The sequence below is a fragment of the Larus michahellis genome, chromosome 5 (genome assembly GCF_964199755.1).
Source record: "Larus michahellis chromosome 5, bLarMic1.1, whole genome shotgun sequence".
In the NCBI taxonomy this organism is placed as follows: domain Eukaryota; kingdom Metazoa; phylum Chordata; class Aves; order Charadriiformes; family Laridae; genus Larus; species Larus michahellis.
In genome coordinates, this window is record NC_133900.1 from 74,075,766 (window position 1) to 74,099,589 (window position 23,824).

Consider the following 23,824-nt stretch of genomic DNA (forward strand, 5'->3'; position numbering starts at 1 on the left):
TTTTTGATGCATTTATTATCTGACTTGGTTTTTACATTAAATTAACATACACAATGGCTTTGTTACTGTTACAGGGAACAAACTTGTCCAAGGAGTTTCCAATCCAGAATATATTGACAACTTGTAAGCACCTTGGTTCAGCAGAAGGATGAAAGCTCACCAGAATGCATTCAGAATAAGGAAAACCTCCCCCAAGTTTTTTTCATGTTATACATAGCTAAATATTCTGCATGCTACGTATCCTCATGATCAGGCTTGTCTCTATAAATTTCCCCTCAACCGCAGGTCAGACTTATCAATATGCATTTTTTGGTAAATTGTTAAAATTTTAAAGTATTTGCTCATTACATTATGTAACAGCACATTACATTTAAATTACTGGAAAAAAACCACCCTACCTTCAGTTCAATACTTCCTTTCTAGAACTACCATCTTTCACGTATGCTGAATAATGGTGATTTTATCTGTACCTTTTACGTCAAAGGTTGTCATGCTTGCAACATGCAGCTCCAACCAAAAAAATTAACTGTAAAAATAATTTTAAAAAGCAAACAGAAACAGTGATTTATTTATCTGCAGATTGCTCGAACCCACACACTTTTTATTTTTTATGACAAGAAACAAATATCTGGTTCAGCAGGCAGACCAACAAAGTGCAAATGACTCAGATGGCTGGATAAGATATACAGAACTATTTTGAATAAAATTTCAAAAATAGGTATGTCTTGCATATGCGAGGTTCAGGACAGACACAAATCCTTTAAGAAAGGGAATATGCCTACTTATACACACATTTGTATGAATGGAATGAATCTTTAAAGATTGGTGTCCTTTCTTACTATAATAAAGATGAGAAGCAAGTCTTTTTCTCTGCAGTATTTCACACAAATACTGCAAAATATGCAGAAAAGAACACTAAGAACTACATCAAACATAACTCCAGTGCAGTTCATTTTTATAGCTCTAATAGAGATATCTTCTCTTTGCTGTAGAGGCAAGGAGAAACTTTACATTATACTTGTTTTAAAGTAAAACCGAACAGTAAATAGAAAAATGAGCTACAGTCATGTAAGATAGAAGCTCTTTCCACAATGGTCTTGTTCACGTTGATCTACATATTTCAGCTATAAAAGTATCTTTTTACTTCAGATGAACAATCACATTTTACTTCAGCTGAACAATAACCTCTCTTTCTCTCAGTGACAGTTACGGCATAAGCAGTCACACAACAGCATCACCTCTCTTGATCAAAGAAACACTTTTATGGAATTATCTTCCAGGCATTAATATTACAGGAAAGAGTTAAAGTAACAATATGGAAAACAGTTTATTCCTTATACTAGAAAGTAAGAGAACTCAACAGAGATCCAACTATCATTGCCTAGTGTAATTTCAATTAATTCTACTTTACATACTAATGGCCTGACACATTGTGGCAGAAGTAGTATGCATTTCTAAAAATCAATTAAAAAAACCCACAAAATACTATCAAATAGCACCAATCCATGCTAAATATTGCCAAGTTTTCCTTACCTCTATTCTCTTTCACCAAACTTAAGTCAAAAATTGAAAAGAAAGTTATTTCCTCCCCATTTTGTCAATCTATACAATCTAAAAGCTACTGCCTTTTGCAGCTTTTGTTTTTTTCTGCTGCTGAACCATAATTATATTTGGATATCAGCTCAAATTAATACCGGGTCCCTTTACAAGTGGGCCAAAATCAACCGAAGGAGCTTTCAAACAAACTGCAATCTTCTCTATTAATTCACACAAATGGTCCCACTGCTTTTGCAGGATTTGTCATGAATTGTATGCCTGAATTACAAGGGCAACCTAATGCCCTTTGGCTTTGTACCTCTTCTTTCTCAGGATCCTGTAAGCACTTTTCAGTTACCCACCCAAGTATCAGCATAAAATTTCCAGCACAGGTTTAAAAATTCAGTTTTCTGATTTCCCCCACCCCTGAATTTAACTTGCGGTCCCTCAGCTGAGACAAGTGTTGCTTCTCTAATAATCTCGAAGCTGTGTAAACCTTTCAGTTCTACCAACCAACACTAATATCCCGAAAGCAAGGTATCCTAAACCGTCAGTAAGAAAATATTTAAACATTTAAAAGATTAGCTAGTTTATACATGATTAGCAAGCACCATCCAGATGGCTTCAGGATGACACATAACTGTATTGTTACACTATTCAATTATGTTTTTGTACACCTATGCACATATTCAAACGTGACATTTATCTATACAAACAGTTAAGTGATGTTCAACTTCAAATTGCTTTCTGCTGTTGGCGCTGGGGGCAGCGATGAGAACACATCCCTGTGCCCTGAAGCTACTTCAAATCCATGCTCGGTGTATGCATCTGTCCTCTAAATGAAGTTTTCAAGCGGTTTGAGTTTGTTGGGGGAAACAACAACCAAACACCAAACCCCACAGTCTGTAAAGGGGCCATTTTATTGTTTGTGATACAGTTGACTTGAAAGACAATTTGCACTTCCTTTCTCTGAACAAAGTTCTGACATGAGGCCCCAGAATATTCAAGCCTCAGTGATCTCAAGTTCCCCATTAGTTGTTATAATTAAGACCGACATGAAGCACAGAAATTATTGTATGATACAACATAAAGACTAGCATATTACTACTAATCTTCAATAAACCACTAAATTTGATTTTACAGGAAACAAATATTCAATAAAGCATTTTATACTAAGCTATTTTTAATCTTATGAAATGGAGACAAGGAAAATAATATATTAATAGAAGAGATGCTAACGGATCTCAGTCAGACGAATTACATCAGCACTTCAGTGTAGACTAAAATCTACTATTACTGTCAGTGTCTGAATTCAGTTTTGTGCTGTGAATGTAGTAACACAAAAGGTGACATTTCTTCCCTCCTCTGCACTTTTCTTGGCAAACAGTATACATACATCATCTATGCATATGAAGTTCTGTTACGCACAGACTAACATTCTAGGAATAACAGCTACCTAAAGCCCGACTGAGGTATATTAAATATTGAGTTGTTTCAGTCATTGTAGACCATGAGCCACGCAACCATCACAACAGCAACCCCAAACACTGGCAGCATAATGAGGTTCTTGTATTTTTGCCACGATGATTGTTCCACTTCCACTTCATCCTTTCTTCTCTTATTCTTTCTTCGCCCTTTTAATCTGTTTTCAAAAGCTTCCAGTTCAGCCTAGATGAAGAAAAACAGAAGTAGTTGACATCTGTCTCAGAATCAAAAACAAGGAAATGCGCAGATTTTAAATAACATTCCCAAAACCCATTTTATAAAAATAACTGTCAGCCAATGGAAGTTACACATCTCTTACAGAGGAGACGGTAGCACTACATCCCACGGCTACAAAGCACTTCACTTCCAAGTATTAAAACATTGTTTAGTTTCCTATAAAAAACTCGACAAAAATGTAACCAACTGAAGCTTTACACTAGACTTTTAACTCAGGCTGAATCCATTAAGCCAAAAGAAGACTGTTATTTCCATGAAATATGTTAAAAATATGCTATTTCTCCTATTAAAGAAAAGCACTCAAAAGTATTTAAGCTATTACAATAATATATATAAAAGCATACGCTGAAATCTTTAAAGACTTCCCCCCCGTAATAAGGATGTGCTCTCTGATGAAAATAAATTAATATAAATAAAAATATATAATCTTTCCCTCAATTCTTTATATTTTTTGTGCTTAGCTATATTTTGGATTAATAGCTATAATCTCAGACATGCACAAAAAGATTCCATTTGTTAAGTGTTAGAACTTAACACTTAGTCACTCATATACGACTGCAGTAGGTACATTGCATCCTGCAAAAGAAGGTACATGTCTTTAGGCCCAAAAATGAAGCAAAGCTACTGGAAAAGTAAGAAGCTTCCAGCCAGAACAGCAGTTTCAGGGTGATGCCCAGGATGAACAGTAGGATCCTTTGATCCCTGTTCCTCATCCCCCTCCACATCCTTTCAAAAGGGAGAATACAGACAAAACTCATTCCAGGGTACAAAGCTGAAATAAAACTGGAATTAGGCAGCCTGGAACAAAGAGTGTAAGACTGGGATGAGACTCCAATGAGGAGCCATGTAACTGCTAGGCACAATCAGAAAAGATGCTCCAAAGGAGAGCTGAGACGGACTAAAACCAGAAAAGGTCTGATGATTGCCCGGATTTTTGGGTCGAGTTGCCATCAACTAGAGAAAGCGTGGGACAAGGAGCTGGGGAGCAGAGAGAGGAGAGATGGGAGCAGCAGAGTGCAGCAAGCCAGGACCGGCTGGGCAAAAGGCGCAAGATTGAGCTGAAGCAGAGGAAACATGGAGAGTGAACAGAGACAAAGCCTGGCCACGAGAGGAAATAAATCTACATGACTACTCCTGCAGCGCTGCCAGGAAGAGCGGGACTAAGACAATAAGGTAGGTGCATTAAAGAAACAAAAATAAGACTGTTTTGGGAAATGGGCAGAAAAGTAGTCCCGTAAATACAATTTTCCTTTGTAACTCAAGATGGCCTGATGTCTGGTCTTCCTTTACTGACAGCAAATATTTGTCAGAGTTTCACAAAGCAGATCTTACTTCCCTTCTTGTGCCAGATACCACTGTTAGCAGGAGAAAGGGACCCATTTTGATGTCTATTCCTTTGTACCTAATAAAGGCAGAAATTGTTGGCGTTTCTCTGACGATATGGGAGAAGAGTTCAGACAAAGTTCCACAGCCTGCTATTTGAAACAAAATTACTTTCAACTAGCTAATCCTCTTTTAGAAAAGCAAAGTGTTTTAATGCAATGGTGTTTCAAAATCCAGAATCTGGAGGCAAGGGCAGAGTTCTTAAGGTTTTATAGATAATATGGCAGTATTTCATTTTACCCAGATGTTAAATAAAATTTGGGGCTTCTATAGTTATTATATACTTGTGATCTGGAAGTTTTAAAAGCAGAGTGCTTCATGAATTGCAGTAATCTGAATTAAAATATAGGCCTCGAACAATTATATAACAGGTACTGAATTGCCTTCCTAGTGCTCTTTATAAAAACCCAGCTAAAAATAAATACATTATAAAAAACAAAACACAGAATGGGAAAAAGGTTCGTGGGCACAGAATACGAGAAAGAAGCCATCCTTGAAAAGCTACCTACGGATTTTATATAACTGTCGTCGTTCCCAAAGTGTCACCTCAATGATCTCTGAACAATAAAGTTAATGGTTGTGCCCGGTTTTCAAACTACCCTAATTTTTCAAGCTAAACAAGCTCAAGCTTTTTATTTAGAGTAAGAACCTAACGTCTTTGCGTATAGACGTATTAAAAGTAAAATGAAATGCGTTTATTTAAACTGTATACTCAAAACAATTTTATGTCAGGTAATGTCTAATTTAGTGTTATTTTGCTCCTTCATGTGATGTTCTCTGCATTCTTCCTGCACTGGAAGGTGCAGCAGCCCCATGGGAAAACGTAGCTAAATGAATGCAAGCAACGGTGACTATATAGACACAAAGCATATATCCTGAAATTGCAGGTCTTGCATTATATGGGAGTTGGGGGGCAGGGGGTATTTGACTTTTGTAACTTCTGAGGAGCTGTTAAAACATTTTTCTTTCTAAGAAAAAAGGAAACAAAATCTTTCATACCACTCATTAAATTAGAATCAGGTTTGAGGCCTCGATTTTCAGTATTGAAACTCTTGACTGCTACCAGTTGGCTCGAAAATTCAACCAAATCTTTTACACTAGAGTGAGACAGAGCGAGAGCTTGGTCTGAATTGTTAAATAATCAAAGCACTGATCTTTTTTCCACCTCTAACGATTGTGAACACGCCGGCCTCATGCGGTGCCTCTGAATTGGAAGCAGAAGGAAAGTTTGGCTGCTCAGGCCATGATGAGAAGCCTAACAAGCCTTCTCCCTTCCACTAAGAAACAAGTGATTCCATCTGTAAATGCTATTAGCAGAAACTGCTACCAAATATAGCAAATACCAAAATATAAACATGCAGATTTACCAGAGCACTAACTAGTTTGTATATAAAGGATTTAATGAAGTATTAATCAAAACAGGTCTCAAGAAGCTCTAAGAAACAGATGGACTGTCGATATAAAAATGTGTTATTGAGATCAGGAAAGTGGTACAAGATGCAACCTTTTGTCAGAAGGGAATAAACTCAATAAATAGATACTCTTAATGTGACCCAACACCCTATGATAGTGACGCCCTCCAATCTGCATCACCAGAAGGCAGATCAGGAGATCAAATTGGAAAGGAATCAATTCCAGATAAAAGGCGGCAGTACCTGAGGTTAGTGCTTGTGTGCAATTCTAGAGCTTATTTATTAGTTACTGTTGTCCTATTTTTTTTTAATTGGTTTTGTCCAATGTTTTTTACTGTTGTTGTCCTCCTCTTTGCTATATAACTGGCAACTCGTAATTAACCTTTTAATAGGCTTGATTATGTATAGGTGAAGTCTTCTATCCCTGAAGCTGCATCCATCACAAAACATGTACACAGAAGCAGTTGCCATGTGCTGCAGAGAGAAACAGTCGCTGCTGAAGAACCAAGACAAAAAATAACATTGCACACTATGCTGGAGGAGTGAATCTGCTGGAGTTTCAGAGGAGCCTCGTTACCGAACCATAAGTTAAAGTGATTTTGAGGCAGAATTCGTTAGTAACTGGGATGCCTTCTGGAATGCATGAAAACACACTCAGTGCAATACAAACACCAGCAACTTTGAATTTCTAGCTCTAGAATTATAAGCATGTTCTTTACACAGGCACATGTCCATTAGTACACATCAGTACTTAGCTTGCAGAACCATCCATTACAGATTACCTCTGCCTAACAACACAGATGTTTCAGACATCCATATGCAAGCTACGCTTCCCGACCCCTGCTCTAGAACCAACATTTCCAAGGCCAGCTTCAAGAACACAAAGAATTAGATGGACTGTCTACAAGTTGTATAAGGGAATATGTGGTCAATACTGTAGACAGTTGAGGCATGAATCTAACAGTAAACATTACAAGATCATCATGAAACAGTGCCTGGTCCCCTGGACAACAGGTACATAGCTGCACGCTTTTCCTGCAGGATGGGTAGACACAATCCCCCTTGAAAAGTGGGCCTTGCTACAGCATTGGCTGGTAGACATAGTGCTTTAATGACATCTCCAGGCAATTAATCAAAGTATGCGTAACAGAAGTTGTAACCCACAGATTAACTGCCTATCCTAATGAGCTTGGGAGAATGGTACCCGAGGATCAGGGCTGTGAGTATGCCTCCCGCGCCCCCTTTCAGGCAGGAAACGAGCCAGTCCGCTGTGATAAAAACAGTGTGACAGCCAGGTGAAAACATAAGTATGACCTTGGGGATAACTGAGTAAAAGGAGCGTCAGAAAGCAAACACTGGGTTTAGAATATGATTTGGTGTCAAATGCTCAGTCACAGGCAGACACGCATGAACTGGCTGGAGGGAGTGCATTACGGCTGTAGCCTCCAGATGACAAACCTGACCTACCACCACCGCCCACCAACCTTACCGTTACTGCCTGAAATACCATTAGTATTAGCGTCTCCAGGCAGCTGGCAAAGAAGCTTCTTGGATTACAATGCTGACAACATATGCTCACCACAACAGCAATCACAGTAAGTACATGTTTTTCCTCCCCTCAGAGACGCTGAAGGACAAAGACTCATTTAGGCTTCCTCATTCTTTCATGATGGGAGAGAGGAGGAAGCTTCACCCAAAATTTAAAATCTTTATAGAGGCTATTCAGCAGTTCTGTGGGGTTTATGGCATGATAAAGTGTTTGATTAAAATCAGGAGTACTTGTTATTTTAAAACCAAACTATACTATACACAGGTATAGTAATGAAAGATTAAACTGATTAATTATCATTTTGCATAAAATTATGAAGACTGTTTGGAAAAACAAGTGGGCTCATAACCATTGTAAATCATCCACTGCACACATGTTAGAGTAAGGTAACAGCTGACAGGAATGACTGTGCATATCACATTATAAATTATACATCTTTAGTTGCATGTAAATTAAATGATTTACTAACAAGAGCAAGGTGGGGGAGGAAGTAGAAAGGCTGATACCTGTTGTCTTCGTTTCTCTTCTTCAATAGCAGCTTTGGCTTCTGCCTCTTTGATCTGTCCAGACATACAAAGTGATAAGCAACTGTTCTTACAGAGTCATAGTTACTCCCATAGAATGGTTCTCAGCAAAAACGAGCAAACCCCCCATCAAGTGAGCTCTTAATTTAGTCAGATTACAAAATATTGTCAGAGAAAGATGCAGCATCTAACATTTGGAAAACGTGAAATATATAATGGATGCTACAAGGTTATAAATTGAACTTCTGACTTCAACTTGACAAGCTCAACTGACAAATACAAAAACTAAAAAGAGTATTTTGTTCACTAACAACCAGGAAAATCCCTACATAGAGTTATTCTAAGTTTTCAGCAACTTTATCCTCAATTCAGTACACTCTACACATACAGATAACTTCTAGATATGTATATAATTTACACATACACATTTCATTCCAAGTACTTTAAATATTCCCTCCTGACTTCTAGAGCAAAAGGAAACCTCTATATTTGTACCAAATACAGCATATATTAGATAACGCAGAACCAAACTGCTTTAAAGCTCTTGGTGTAATGCAAACCAAATGTAATTGAAAATGCTCCACCATCAGAAAGTCGTATGAAAAGAAGTCATGCGAGTTATAACTGATAACTCATTATATAAGTGTCTTTTAATGTTCAAGAAAGCAAATTAACTGCTGGAAATTACTAAGAAAAGGATGGTACAGAAAAAAATGTCAATACGTAAACACATGATGCACTTGAATCTTAGCTCCTGCATTCAGTTTTGGTCCTGCAATAATAAAAGATGTAAAGCCTGAACATATAGAAAAGACAACAGGGTGGAGTGGCTTCCATCTAAAGAGATGCATAACTAGGATTCATCAGGCAACTAACAGGGCACAACATCCTGAAGAGTGTGAAGATGCCAAATAGGGATAAAACATCAATAATTATTTTTCAGAATATAAAAGCAAAGGCATAAAATTAAATTACCAGGAGGCTGGTTCATAACAGAGAGAAGCATTCCACTCCCACACAGTATCCGGCTAAATGTAGAAATTCAGTGCTACAGGACATTTATAGATGCCAAAAGTTTATGTCTACTGAAAAACAATTAGACATGCTAACAGGAGATAAATCCAACAAAGACCATGAAACAGAAGGACACCAGCTCGATCTCTAAAATTCCCATAGTTGGAGATCACTACAGTAACAGCAGTGGCAGGAAGAGTATACTGGGAACTGTATGTGTCTGCTGCCTTCTTTACATTTCTTAGACCCTTTAGTGCTGCAGCCACTGAATCACTACCTTAGAAAAGTTAGATGTAAACATACAGTTAATAATTTGAAATGAAAAACTGTCTTGATTTTAACAACTGGATGATTTGCAAACTAGCAGTGACAATGATTTACTAAATATAGTTTGCGCAGGTGGAATTTGTTCCAAACAATTTGCAATTTGAGAGCTCTTGATGGCTAAGGAGAAAGCACACCAGCCCATGCTTTAGCACACTGTAGCTAAAACAGCGTGCACTCAGCACAGGGTCAACAGAACCATCCTATTTGCAGGTTTTCAGACAATTTTTTACATTGCTAAACCGTCTATCAAATAAAACCACTATTGAGAACTTCATTAATCTAGACACAATGGCAGAGTCTCTAGAAAAGTGTATTAAAGGCCTTTTCAGCCACATGCGTCTGAAATCACAGTCTGGTGTGGAAAAACCTGCACAACGAGCCTCCTGGTATTTCACTGCCACCTAATGGCAGAACTTCAGCTGCAAAACAAAAAGTGACCCACAAATGTGGGGAAAAAAGCAACAGAACAGCTTTTTACACTGGTGTGGTTGCATTTGTGTAAGATACATAGGCAGTGTGAAGCTTAACCATTATAACCATTATAATCACAGTATGGAAAAACATTTCTAGAACTGTATCTTTAATAAAAAGTACAGTAAAAGATGCTTTCAATTACTGAGGAGTCCATACTCACTAGGTGCTATAGACAAAGAGCTTTATTAAGAGTTAACACATTTTGATTTTGGAAATTGATAGTTGTTTTGCAACTATGCAAACTAAAATATCTTTGTAAGTGTCTGCAGTTTTTAACAGACTTTTTCCAGTCTTGACGCATTGAACAGTAACTGATATAATAAACTACTTTTATAAAGTGCAAATAACAGGAGACCATTCTAGTATGCCATTTACAAGTCAACACAGGCCTGGTAGACAGCTGTAAAATACCAGGAGGCCAGCTGTGCAGTTTTTTTCCACACAAAATGCCTAGTAAGAATTTAAATAGAACTCTATAATTCATATAAAAAAACCTCAAATTGGTCCATGTTCTTCTGTGAGGAAGGTATGCAAGTCTGTGGCATTGCTTATAGTAGAAACTTGTAGCCGTTTGCTGATTGCATTAGACCCTCCCTCCCCATGGATTACAACAGCAGGGGTGAGAAACGGGAACTAGAATCATAGAATAGTTACAGTTGAAAGAGACCTTTCAGATCAAGTCCAATCGTTAACCCAGCACTGCCAAGTTACCACTAACCCATGTCCCTCAGCACCACATCTACATGTCTTTTAAATACCTCCAGGGATGGTGACTCAACCACTTCCCTGGGCAGCCTGTTCCAATGCTTGATAACACTTTCGGTGAAGAAATTTTTCCTAATATCCAATCTAAACCTTCCCTGGCATAACTTGAGGCCATTTCCTCTTGTCCTATGGCCTGTTACTTGGGAGAAGAGACCGACCCCCACCTGGCTACACCCTCCTTTCAGGGAGCTGTAGAGAGCGATAAGGTCTCCCCTCAGCCTCCTTTTCTCCAGGCTGAACACCCCCAGCTCCCTCAGCCGCTCCTCATAAGGCTTGTGCTCCAGACCCCTCACCAGCTTCGTTGCCCTTCTCTGGACACGCTCCAGCACCTCAGTGTCTTTTTTTGTGGTGATGGGCCCAAAACTGGACACAGCCCTCGAGGTGGGGCCTCACCAGTGGCTGAATTAAACCAGGAGCTGACACTGCACTGCACCGAGACACGCTGCTGTGTTCCAGCTCACACAGGCTCTCGTGAATCCACCTTGCTTTAGTGCACTCTGTGTCCTATGAACTTGTCTTCACACCCTTACTGGAACTGTTTGTTACAGTTGGGATTTTCTAGAGGCATATCCCAGGAGTCTTAGCCTCTGACCTGCTGCAAACTTGCAGGATTTGGTCCATCTGGTACTTGTTAGAATTTGCCAATCAATTCCGAAAGTCTGAGCAGAAGCTGACAAAAGTCAGCTTTACCCATTGAGTTTTTGGGTTGTACATTTATTACATCTAACTCTTACCTGATAAAAACCAAGCAAGTTATGCACCAAGTTTTTATAAAAGGCTTATAAAAGCAAGGGTGATAGTCCTTCTCTCTGGATGGCAGCACGCACCAATTTCTTTACTTCGTAAAACAGCAGAACGAGGGAGGGGGTCACACGGACAGCAGGCTATGAAGTAGTGTAAATTGTTGAAAACTCTTCATTCTTCTGGTACAGGGTAACTCCTGCAGCATGACAGGGCTACACTCATGCTGGACACCAGCACCCAACACCTGTAACACTTGCACAGGGACGAGCAGATCTAACAATGCCCTGGGGGGTGGCCCAGCCCTGATCCTACAGCACTAATCATCAGCGATGACCGCTTCATCATCATTGATCATCACTTGTTCTTAGCTGAAGAGGAATGAACCAGTTCTAACAATGTATTTTTTTTTAAAAAAGGAAACTAACAGAATGCTTTTTTAACATAGTATTTCACAAATTAATTAACACTGTCTACAACACTGTAATCCCCACTAAGCCAAATGCAAGTCTGAAAAAGTAGCTGCTACCAAACAGCGCATCTGCCTCTGTCGGTGGGGTTTTTTTCTGGTACTGCCTTGAAAAATAATTCTGTGCTCATTTTTTCCCTACTTGTCTTGAAGCACTGAGGAAAAAAATATAGCTCCAACGGATACATTACCTCAGATGCTTTCCGTTTCATTTCCTTGCATAATGCATCACATTCCAGTGAAACCTGGCCTTCTTGTATCTTGCTGCACTGTATTTCCTGTTAAGTATAATTTGAGTCTTTTATAATCATTTCCCTATATAAAATTTCAGTTGTACTGTCCGTTTCTTTATGTAAATAATTATAAAACATTCTTATTTAGTATAACATTGGTTACCCAGAAAATAAAGCTAATGATTAAACATTATTTGAAGCTGTAATTCTGTATAAAATTGTCCTTTTTTCTTTTCCTTCTTTGGGATAAGCTAAGCTGAAAGCAAGAATAAATCACATACTCCAGTTTAATTCCTCCCCTCTTCTCTTTGCTCACTTGTTTGCCTACGACAAAGTTAAGGTAACCTTCTGAACTCAGGGCAGAAAAAGCCAGCATTCAGAGCCTCAGTAATTTCATGTACATTTCCTAACTGGCTGAGAGTACAAGGCAGGCTCTGGTCATGGGCTAAAATACACACAATTCCTCTGCTCCCCCTAATATTGCAGGAAAAAAAAATTAACAGGTGGTTGTCTGTAAGCAGAGATTTGGATTTGAAGCACTTGGTCTGTCTATGTCATCCTTTCTCCTGCTGAACACCCCACCTGCCAAGATTTCTGGTTGCACAGGACATTTCGTGGAGACTCCGAGAACGCTGGGGAACTGCAGCCTGTTTGGAAGGCTCAGAAGTTAACTGGCTCCAGAAAAATAATTTAAGCACCTTTTAATTAAGCCAGACAATAATTTTTTCATTAAGTCATTATTATTTCCCAGGACTTCACATCATTTTCTGTTCTTCCCCTTGTAATGCTATCTGTCTCTAATAAACTTGTTACATGACTTTGTTCCTTATCTTCGCAAGAAGCTAAGGCCGCTGATGGCTGTACTTGCTCTGAGGTCTGCAGAGAACCGTAACTGATTATATTAGTTAGGGATTCACAACATCTGTGCTTGTTCCAACTTACATAATTCTAAACTTTCCAAATATCAGAAAAAAAAGATTTTTTCTTCTCAAATCACTGCAGGTCACCTGACGCTTCTCCCAAGGAAACTACAAAAATTCAAGTGTGCTTGAAGATAAAGCTGTCGTAAGTCCAGCAGCTGACATAGTTTAGAACTAACAGGATTTTATATTCTCCAGTGAATCTTTTGATATCGCAGCCCAGATCTTCAGTTGATGCGAACTGTTATGGCCCTACTGGAGTAACTGGACCTATTCTAATCTGCACCACAGACAATCCATGCATACAGGCCTAGGAACATGCAAAGAAAATACATCCTTCTCAGATTTGTAACTTAGAAACTTACCTTTTTCAGTCTCTTACAGAGACACCGGAGTTTAACCTTCTGGCTGCAGTTCAGAGGACAGCTACCTGAATGGCAAACCTCCTTGCACCGGTGACCACAGGGCAACTACAAAGAACAAAAAACACAAACAAAACCCCCACACCAATAAATGACTGTAAAATTACAAAGAATATATGAACTGGTTTTATTTCGGACATAGCAGTTTAACAGAAGACTCACTCAGCTTATCAGTTTTTCCACTTGTGAAATAATTGATTTTTATTTTTTTTTGGCAAATGTTTGCTTGTTATTTCCCGTATTTCAATTCCTATAGAAAGACTGATCTTTTATTGGCCCAGCTTGATTAAAAACCAGTTCCTCCTTTCAAATGTTTCAAGAATAGTCATCTCCACAGCAATTTATACCATTAACCCTAGCTATCTATGTTTTTAGTATATTCTTTTTACTATATCTATAGTAAAAAGAAACTGAAAACTGAAATTAAGTGTACTGTAGCAACTTGTAGATCAGAGTCAACAAAAGAAAAAGGGGAGAATCAGAAGCAAAAATACCATAAAATAAAATTTCGCATGCAAGAATCTTCTGAACTATACAAAAGTCAAATACAGGTCACCAATATTCTTATGTCCAAAATAATTTCATAAAATCCTAGATTTTTGCATTTGGTAGACTATCCCATTTCTGACATCTGTAAGACAGACTTCTTTTACTGCCAGTGCAATTTTTAACATTTATAATGAAAATATTATTATTCAATTACTGTGTTAAGAACTGAGATACTAATTTAAAGACGCTGACTGTTAGGAACGTGGCAGTGCTCCCACCACTGGATTAGACAGAAGTGTCAAGAAAGCAAGCAAATTTTTTCACTTTGTATTAAGAACTTGACTGAAAAGATACCTATAAGAAATCTCCACATGAATGATTTTTCATTTTCAATTACATAACCCAATATTGTTAATAACTGGAGATGGAATACCCCATAAGATTTCCAATGGATTCATTTAAGAGGTAGCTTTAAATCCCCAAACTATTTCAAATGGCCTTGGATAGTATTCTTTATTAAAAGTGAAACTTCACCTCTTCACCGCCATTAAGGGATTAACACAACTTGCAAAATGCTGTAAGACGTACAATTTCAAGACACATTTTTTCCACATTTATTAAAAATGGAAGATGTACACATACTACATCACTTCATCCACAAGAATGAGAATACACATAAGACAATTATAAACCCCAGCTGCACACATTTCTTGTTGATTAGTAAATTTGGATTCTCAGAAGCCCGTTGGAACTGGCTCAACCTCTGAGCCAGTATCACAAAACACACATCTAAACAGAACGCAAAACCTTCTGATTAAAAATCACGGAACAGACATACATATTTTCATGTCCACACCAGTCACGAGTTATAATTACGCTGATAGATACTTTGCGGTTTAGGCTCGGGTGGTTTGTTTTTTTCAGTCACCGTTTCAGCCCATTTCACACAGGCCTAGAAGCAACCTCTAAGTCACCACGTTCAGTCCTAAACTCCAGTCCTCCCAGAGGCAGACACCTCCGATGGCCCCAGCAGGGCTGGACAAAGTCTCACCAAGAAAACAGTCCCCTGTTCTACTCCTTTTCTACTGTTTTGCCGAGGAGGCTGTTCCAGGAGCTCACTATAAGACGCGAGAGCTTTTTTTTTTTTTTTTTTTTTTAATTTCCTACATTTATTTTAGCCAGTCTAAAGCCATTAGTTCTTATCCTTGCATTGAAATATTTCTCTACTGTCCTTTCATAAAAGGCTCTTTATTCCCATCGTATCCCCTGCACTGAATTTCAACCACCTTAAATCAATGTTTCTTGAATACAGTAGCCAGAACTGCCTGTAATATTCCAAATGACATCTCAGCAGGAAGAACTTTGTACAACGCCTTAATTGCATCTTATTCTTAATAGAACATCTCCCCCAGTACATCTTCAGCTCGCATTTGCATTTCTCTCCAGCTAATCATGCTGTGACAGTAAGAATTTTTGCCATTTCCTCAGAGCTTATTATTAGCCTTGACATGCATGGTCTTACTGTTTTTTCTGTACCTAATAACACGCCCCGAACACATGCGTTCTGCAGATGCATCTCCTCAATTGTCACGTACTGACAACACCCCGCAAGTTTTCATCAGAGAATTCCAACATGTTTGTTGGTGCCAAGGTCAGCACTGAAAACAATGCAGGGTCAGGTGTCAAGTCAGTCCTTGGGAAAATTTCCTTATTGTTAACATCTCTTGCTCCAACTTTTCATTTAGTTTTGTTGGGGGTTTGGGGTTTTTTTTTTATGGTGGGGGGGAGTGGTTGGTTGTTTTTTTTTTTTTAAATAATAAAATACAAGCAGTTGTTTCCTTTAGACCACCTTCACCCTTGTATTAAGCCTCTTCTGTATTGGAACTAGCTGTTCACTAAGCGGCACTGACTCAATTGCCCTGCTGAAGTCTTACGTAGAAGACCTAATCTATTCGCTTTATCTGGAGGGGAAAAAGAAATACAAATTGGTCGCCTTGTCAAAGGAGGAATTTAGGTTTTGTTCAGGCACAACTCATCATCAGCAAATCTATCTGGCATTTTGCCTCATTTTGGAAAGCTGAGGGGAAAAACTCGTCTTGAAGCCTTGTAGGCTGCTGAGGTCAGACTGCCAGCCAGGAGCAGGGACTCTCCCAGCTGAGTCTCCTCACTAACGACCACAAGCTCTGCAAAACCAATTTGCCACTGCGTGACCTCTGTGAAGCAAGAGGGCCCCCCTCCTGGCTCCCTACCCCAGGGCATCACGCACAATAACGCGGTCTAGTCTCACCTGCAAGTCATCCCGCGCTGGCCAGAACAATCCATGGCTAGAACTGTTACTTCCAGCTTACTCTTCCATGATAATTAGGCACATTTCCATTAATCGTGTCAAAGCCCAAACAAACAGTCTAATAACCAACATGGCAGAGCTGGGAATTCAAGATAGTTGCCCTCACCTCAATCTCCAGGTGCTACTGCAATAAAATTCTTATATTACGCACCATTAGAGCAAAATTTGCAGAGCACAGAAATACATTTAGTCCAATACTGAAACCCAAATTTGCACATTTAATTCCCTGCACAGAGCTACACAGTCTACATCACAGGGATGCAGGATAAAAATGAATCTTTTAAAAAAAAAAAAAATCAAGAGGAGGAGCAGTGAAATGAATGGCAAAACAGCATTTCCCCATGATCTCAAAACCCAAAAATCCTACCGCTGCTTCTGCTGGATAAATAATGTAGCAGGAAAGGATTATATTATTTTTTTTTTTGCTTGTTTTTAAGTGTCCATGCTGAGCTACTTGGTGCTAAAATATAAAGTGTGTGCCCCTGTAGATCTTTTTCACCATACAAGATCTCTTGTCAGTAGCTTGTGGGCTAGAGGCAAAAATGAACAGGCTTTAGGTTTGACATGGCACGACCTTTACAAGAAAGGGATTTCATCCACAGCTCTGAAAACAAAACACAAAGCAAAAAAATAATCCTACAAGTATTTTCCCTGTAGGCAATGCATTTAATTCTTAACATTATGTCTGATGATGAGAAAACCCATCAACATTTATGGAGGCTTAACTGATCTCCACCAGAAGGTAATACATACAACCTGTTAAGTTAACACATACCTGTTGATAAAGAAAATAACCTGTTAATAAAGAAAACAGGGCTTTTGAGCAGCAATCCCAAAATATAAGGCCAAAAGATAAGTTTATCACTTCCAAGCAAAGGGACAGACTCTTCAGTTCAAAGGCTGGCCCTGCTTCCAGGGATCTTACAAAACCCTCCACTGCTTAGGCCAGACATTGAAGAAAATCCTCTCATTACGGACCAAAGCTGTGCATCCGCCTTTTAAAATTAAATTTTCACAACCCACGTATAGTTTCAGGGTGTGTTTACAGAATTTAGTTAAGCATTCTGGAAATAAATTTATTTCATTTATTAAAAAAAAAATAAAAAATTGCATTGTCTCTACTGCACTATCATGTTAAAATAAATTTATCACAATGGGGTCCCATATTTCACATCAACACAGTAGCAGAGTGCACAGTGAAAGTATAAAGGACAGTTTTGTCAAAAAATACTAATTACACAGAATAAAGTGTGAAACAGATACACAAATACTGATATGAATATGTAAATGCCTAATAGAACTAATAGAATGTTAAAACTTCAGTGTAAAAATTGTCCCAAAACATCTGCAAAGATGATCATAAGAATTTAATCAACCCTGATTAAAAAAAAAAAGTTAAATTTCCTTCAACAGGATATTTTGTTACTGCTACCAAACAAGAGAAAGAACTTTTTAATTAAAGCTTCTCATCTCACAGCTGTGGCAACATCAAAGACACTGCTTCTCCCTGAAGCAGAAAGGAAATGTGAGCTGTACTGTATAATAGTAGAAATAATTTTTATAGTCTTACACTGCCATAGCCAAAACAAAAGCATGAAACCTTTCAAGACTTTCAAAGTTCCTGCTGTATTTTTTTCCAAGTCACCAGACAATATAATTGAGTTTCATAATCCCCAAATGTACCACGCTACCTGTAATTCAAACATGGGAGTATACTGTCTACCACAACGTCATTTAACCAAAAAGAAACACATCTCCAAACTAAGACTTCAGTAAGATACCGTATTCTACTGAACCGAAGCTGCACCATGCTAAGCTCGGTGGAGTTACAACGCACATTGATTTTTCGCAAACAGCAACTCCACGGAGCTCTGCTGATGCCCACAAGGCCAGCTTCTGACGTCAAATAAGAAAAGTCTCATAAAACGCTAACTTGAAATTTACTCGAGGTTGTCAGGACTACCCACAAAACATTTCCAGTTTAGTTTTGAGCAGGCATATTTGATTTGTAAACTTTAAAAGTCTTATCCGTCTTATCTTTTGGCCAAGCTGTTTGGAAGTTCTTGTCATGGGGTCCCCTCAATGGGTTTGATCTGTATTTGCTGAAGGGGGGGTGTGTGATGGCAGGGTGATGCCTGTTAAACACAATTTGAAAGGGCAGCCTTATCACCGATTCCTTTAAAAGAGAACTATCAGTACAATTTGCATTATGATGCAGCTAGCTAATTTTCCCAAAGTTGGAGATAAATATTGTATACTTATAAAACAGACAAAATATTTCTTCAATATTCAGAGAAACGGGAACAAGTATTTTTTTAGACACACAAAAAAAAAAGGTAAAAACCCCATACAGCACCTATGAAGTTACCAAAGTAGGATCAGAGGAAAGTAGGATAAACCGTAACACAAAGATATGAACTACTTGAAACAGGATGTGCTAATACTTTTATGTTTCATGAAAGGCAGTAAGACCTAGAGCAAGAATCACAGGAAGGGAAGAGCATGCATTTTCACATCATCAATAACACTAAAAAGATTCTCTGGATGTCAGAAGCTGCATAAAACCTTATTTTTCAAGGCATCTACGGGATGATAATTTTAGAGTTAAATAAAAGCTTTATAAAGCTAAAGTGGACTCTGTTGTCCTAAGCTTTCTTTCACATCCCACTGAATTAAGTAAAAACGACATCATCCATGGAACCGGGCAATTCTGAAATGCAAACCAGAATTCAGTACCACTACTAGATGGATTTTAGATCCCAGACTGAGTCTTGGGAATGTGTCCAGAAAAATCGCAACAGTTACATTAATCAAAGTCAAAGACGAGATACTAAAAAAAAAGTCTTTGAAGAGAGCTGAAGTACAGGAACACACAGTTCATGTTACGAGATTATAAACACCCTTGAAAATAAAGAGGAGGAAGTCTTGGAGCAAATAAAACCAAAGTAAAAGAGAGGAAAACGAAAGGACAAAATTAAGAGGTAAATGGACAATGAAATAATATCCGAAAGTGTTCCCCTGCCAGGAAGAGAGCTTTCAGACATCCAGATGAGAAGACAGGCACATTCATTTAGAGAAAAAGACATCGGAAAGGCATCTACAAGGGCAAACAGCAGAAGATACAAGTAGGCACACGGCACAGAGCACAGCCTTCCTCTGGGGGATAACACAATCCTGCCTGAAAAACAGAGGAACAAGCAGGAATCCTGTGAATTTTTGCATTTACTCAAAACCAGAAAAAGCTTTCTAATAAAGGCAAGGATTCAAATTCGATGCTTCTGACGCTGGAAAATAATGAAACAAAAGTAAAGTTTTGAACCTACGTTTGTTAGGTTGAGGCAGAACTCAGAACTACAAGAGATGAGGTAGGAAAAGAGGTAAAACAGCACAAGGGGAGTCAAATCAGGGAAGGAGAATGGGTAGAATCAAATTATTCATGAGTGCTAGCCAAACATTGTACAAGACAAAGAGACTCAGCTACACAGTAAAAGGCCAAACCAGAACAACAAAATAATAAGTGACTATGGGGTAAAAATGCTTGTACTAAAGAAAATATTTTGTTGCAGGGAAGGAGAATGTCTCAGAAATTCTGCAGAGTTTAGCAGTAGAAACACTGTTAACGTATTTTTTCCTTTTTTTCCACTTCATAAGTTTTCTAACCCTGGAGTTGGGAATGGAGTGAAGAAAGGACTGTCACCCTCACCACAACTAATGATAACTAAAGAACAAACATACAGTATTAAGTAATGCATGGATTTCTGAAAGCACACAAGCAGCACATAAAAACAGCACTAGGAGGGACAAGGAAGAAGTCATTTGGCCCATCCCTCATGTCGTACAGCAGTATTATCCACAACTGGACAAATCCAGACACATGTCTAAGCTGTTACTGATGAAAATTTGGTAGCTTCTCCAACCAGTTCTTCCCCTACTCCACAAGCTTTACTACTCAAAAGTAGTATTTAATCTTCCTCACTGATGCCTATATACACTGGTTCATAGTCTAAGCATCGTGCAATAAGGATATTATTCTTCTCTCTTCACAGCAACCCTTTAGATATACCCAGATACAACAGAAAGATTAACTGGCCTGTCTTCTATTTCACACTACTTAACATAGATTTCACTAACGCAGCTGGGCATTATTAACTCATCTCACTTGTTAAATATAAAATCCCCTCCCTCCCCCCCAAATTGTAGCAGAGGGGGACCACTAGACCTGCACTTGGACAAGAACAATCATAAACACAGTCCTCAGCATGTTTCCTAATCAAACAGCATCCCATTATTTTGGAGATACAAATCTAAGACCTGTTTTTAACCATGTTCGAGGACATATTCTTCCACGTTCAACCTCATCTGCATGCTTAAACATTCCAGCCATTAATGCCTTGGAGACAAATCTCTGATATGTCAATATAACCTTCCACTTTGACAGCAAGACGTTAATAACTGTCCTCTGAGTACAGCTGACTAACCACCTTCGCATCTATCGTTTAGCATGTTCATTTAGACTAAGCTTCTCTAGTTTTCTTGGCGTATGAAACCGTATCAAAATCCACATAAAAAAGTACAATCCACAAAATTCCACAGATCCATCAAATCAAGTATTTCTTTGTTCGTATGGCTTACCTCTTTTGGACACTGATTTTTGCACGAAGAAAGAAGCTCCTTTTCTGCTAAATCAGCACATGTCAGTTTTCTGTAAAAGAAAAGATGTATTTGTGATAAATCCCAAATTAAAAGCAATGAAAGTCAATACAATTAGGGGTGTATTTTAAGTATATCTCACTGTAAATAAAAGTGGGCTCAACTGTCCACATCCTGTGGGATAAGTAATACAAGCAACACTATTTTACAGACAAAAACCACATAAATTTTGAGTATTTGAGGTACTTTAAAGAAAATTAATGCACAAAGAAGAGCATACATGCATGGGATGAAGGTTTTCAGAGCAATACATAGATGACAACATTTAAATCACAAGTCCCATCTTGTAATTAGTAAAGCCTAGCTTACTCTGCCCACACACGATTAAAAAGAAGTACAAATGATTACTAAGACATTTTCCAATTAAAACAGCTGGAGTTTGAAGGACATTAGTTGTAAAGACCTTTTACACTAACTACATTAATTCTAATTCTTGTTATAAAACTCTTCACATGTGGTGAAAAAGCACCTCATATAGATCCAATATTATGTAATTACTACATATTTGCATAATTCAAAATATTACTGTATTATATAAACCAGTTCTGCTCATGAGCCTCCATGCTTTGATAATTTTAGCAGTAATACCAAATAAAACACTGGCAGATTTTAAATAGAAAAAAAGGAGCATTATGTTACAAATTATAGCCTTCAAAAGAAACTGTATAACTTGCTGTAAGAGTCGCTCCCATCCCCAGACATTTCAAATGGTTTCCAGCTAGCAGCATTCAAATGAAAAATTGGGTTCGGTTCTGACACTTACAAGCATTCAATATACAGTATTGACAATTTGCAGTGACACTTTATTTTAAGCATCTGGAGACAGGATGGGCAATCCCCGGGATGACAGGGCAGAACGCATCGGTGAGGACAGCCAGATGGCCGCGGCTTGGTACACTCCTCTTCACACTGCGAACATTCTGGACCTGCCTAACAAAATAAAAACAAAGTACTAAGCAACATGCCAAACATTTGTTTGTTAGATGCCATTGCCGAGCTTTAATATAGAAGAGTTGGGGTGGTTTTGCTAAGGGAATCAAGCTATTCAGTAAAATATCCCTAAAGTAAAAATAATTATTAAAATATGCTCTTAAAAGAAAAGCAAAAATGCCACTGTTGGTCAGAGAGACAGAGTTCTCTCTTGCTTCCTGGGCATAAAAGGACCTCTTAATATCAGTGCTTTGGAAAATCGACATTAAGCCTGTTAAATTCTCTATAGAAAACTGTTAGAAAAAGAAGTAATTTCATATTCAGAACTAACTTTTCCCACCCACCATGTTACTTTAGTCATGCCATACTGCTTTGTAATATGGGGGTGGGGAGATTGGTTTGCTTGATTTTAAGAAGGAAATTTTAAGTTTCAACATCAGCACAATGTGATGAACATCGGCACAGTAAATTAAGCTCCATTTCTATTCATGTTCTTATCTTAATAACTAATCCAGAACCTCAATCTGCAAATACACACAGATCGGTTGACATGATTTATCAAGTGAACCTACGCAGCACAGTATTTAAGGCCCACCATCATCTTCAAATGCTCAGTTTCACAGAAGTCAAAGTAAAGCAAATTTATCCCAGAACGAAGCTACACAATACTTCCCCCAAAGGGCTAATACCATGCCAACATTTCACTTCATGCTGTTCAAAATAAGGGTGTAAGAATTTAAGTTTTTAATACAGTTTTCCCCCATTTTCTTTCACTCCCTTTTTCTTCTGCTTCTACAGTTGAACAATTTTTGCTGAAGTTTAAAAAGGAACCGTTGTACAACGACTGTTAACAAAACCCAACACCCAAAAATTCACATCTAAGAAAGTCAATCGCAACTGAAAGCATTTAAAAAACTGTGATGTAAAATTTAACAGCAGGTAAAAGCAAACAGCTGGTCTTTCTGCAACATTTTCTAACACAACATGCAGAACAAACCTAAATTCCAGACAGAAAAATCACTCTCAGACATATGAGCAAGAAATTAATCAGCTCTTTCCTGACTACACCTGCAATTCAGTCTGTCAAAACACCAGAACAAAAGCTGTAAAGGTCAAAACCAACTGGACTTTACAAAAATTCACAGAAAATTGAGAAATGGGATTTACCCATAATGCACAGATACACAGACTCTCGTTTTCTGAGAATGTATTGTCAAAATGGAGGTAGGAATAACGCTGACCCATTTACGTTGGTTTCACTGAGAAGCAGGCAAACAGCCTCTTAGAGTCATAACTGGAGATGTTTAAAGAACTGTCACTCGGTATTTACTGATGTCACCCTATTGCTGCAGGTTACTGTTCCACAAGTTGCACCAACAGCTCATGCTCCTCAGACAAAAGTTCCACAATCATTAATAGAATAACTGCTGTGCAGTTACTAGATAACAAAAGCACTCCTAGGACTGGAATACACAAGGAAATCATCCTATTAAAATTAAAATATAGCAGTAAGTTAAAATACAACATTTATGTTTTGTACCCAACTGAGTGCTTGCTCAGTTTCCTAAGTGTCCAGAGAGACCAAGTTGCAACTTTTTTCTGAAGTAATGCTTAAAAAAACCTTAAAGCTGTTTTCCTCCAAATCATGACTCTCTCAGACCACAAGCTATGTGCTTTTGACTGCTCAAAACTAGAACAATTTTCAGCTTCGTACTTACTTTTAGTTTTGTTTCATAATATCTTCAGCAACCTACACCTTCTTAATCACATAAATGACAGTTTCTAGTAGACACTGATAAACATGAATATATCACCTCAGCGCTTTAAGAAGCCTTCACCTCTTCTGCAACATTTCCA

The 23,824-nt window shown here is 38.2% G+C and overlaps 1 protein-coding gene across 2 annotated transcripts in view; it reads right to left on the reverse strand.

Annotated features, from left to right (window-relative positions):
- The window catches only part of NFXL1 (nuclear transcription factor, X-box binding like 1), a 51,333-nt gene continuing 27,509 nt past the window's right edge, over positions 1-23,824 (reverse strand). The window contains exons 17-22 of one of the 2 annotated variants that reach the window (XM_074588000.1): positions 21,801-21,967; positions 20,960-21,029; positions 13,435-13,539; positions 12,108-12,194; positions 8,109-8,162; positions 1-3,204 (exon numbers count right to left, since the gene is read on the reverse strand). In XM_074588000.1, coding sequence (XP_074444101.1) covers positions 3,031-3,204; positions 8,109-8,162; positions 12,108-12,194; positions 13,435-13,539; positions 20,960-21,029; positions 21,801-21,967 — 657 coding nt within the window. In that variant the 3' untranslated portion in view covers positions 1-3,030. The remainder of the gene's footprint in view (positions 3,205-8,108; positions 8,163-12,107; positions 12,195-13,434; positions 13,540-20,959; positions 21,030-21,800; positions 21,968-23,824) is intronic. The other variant, XM_074588002.1, reaches the window with a different exon arrangement.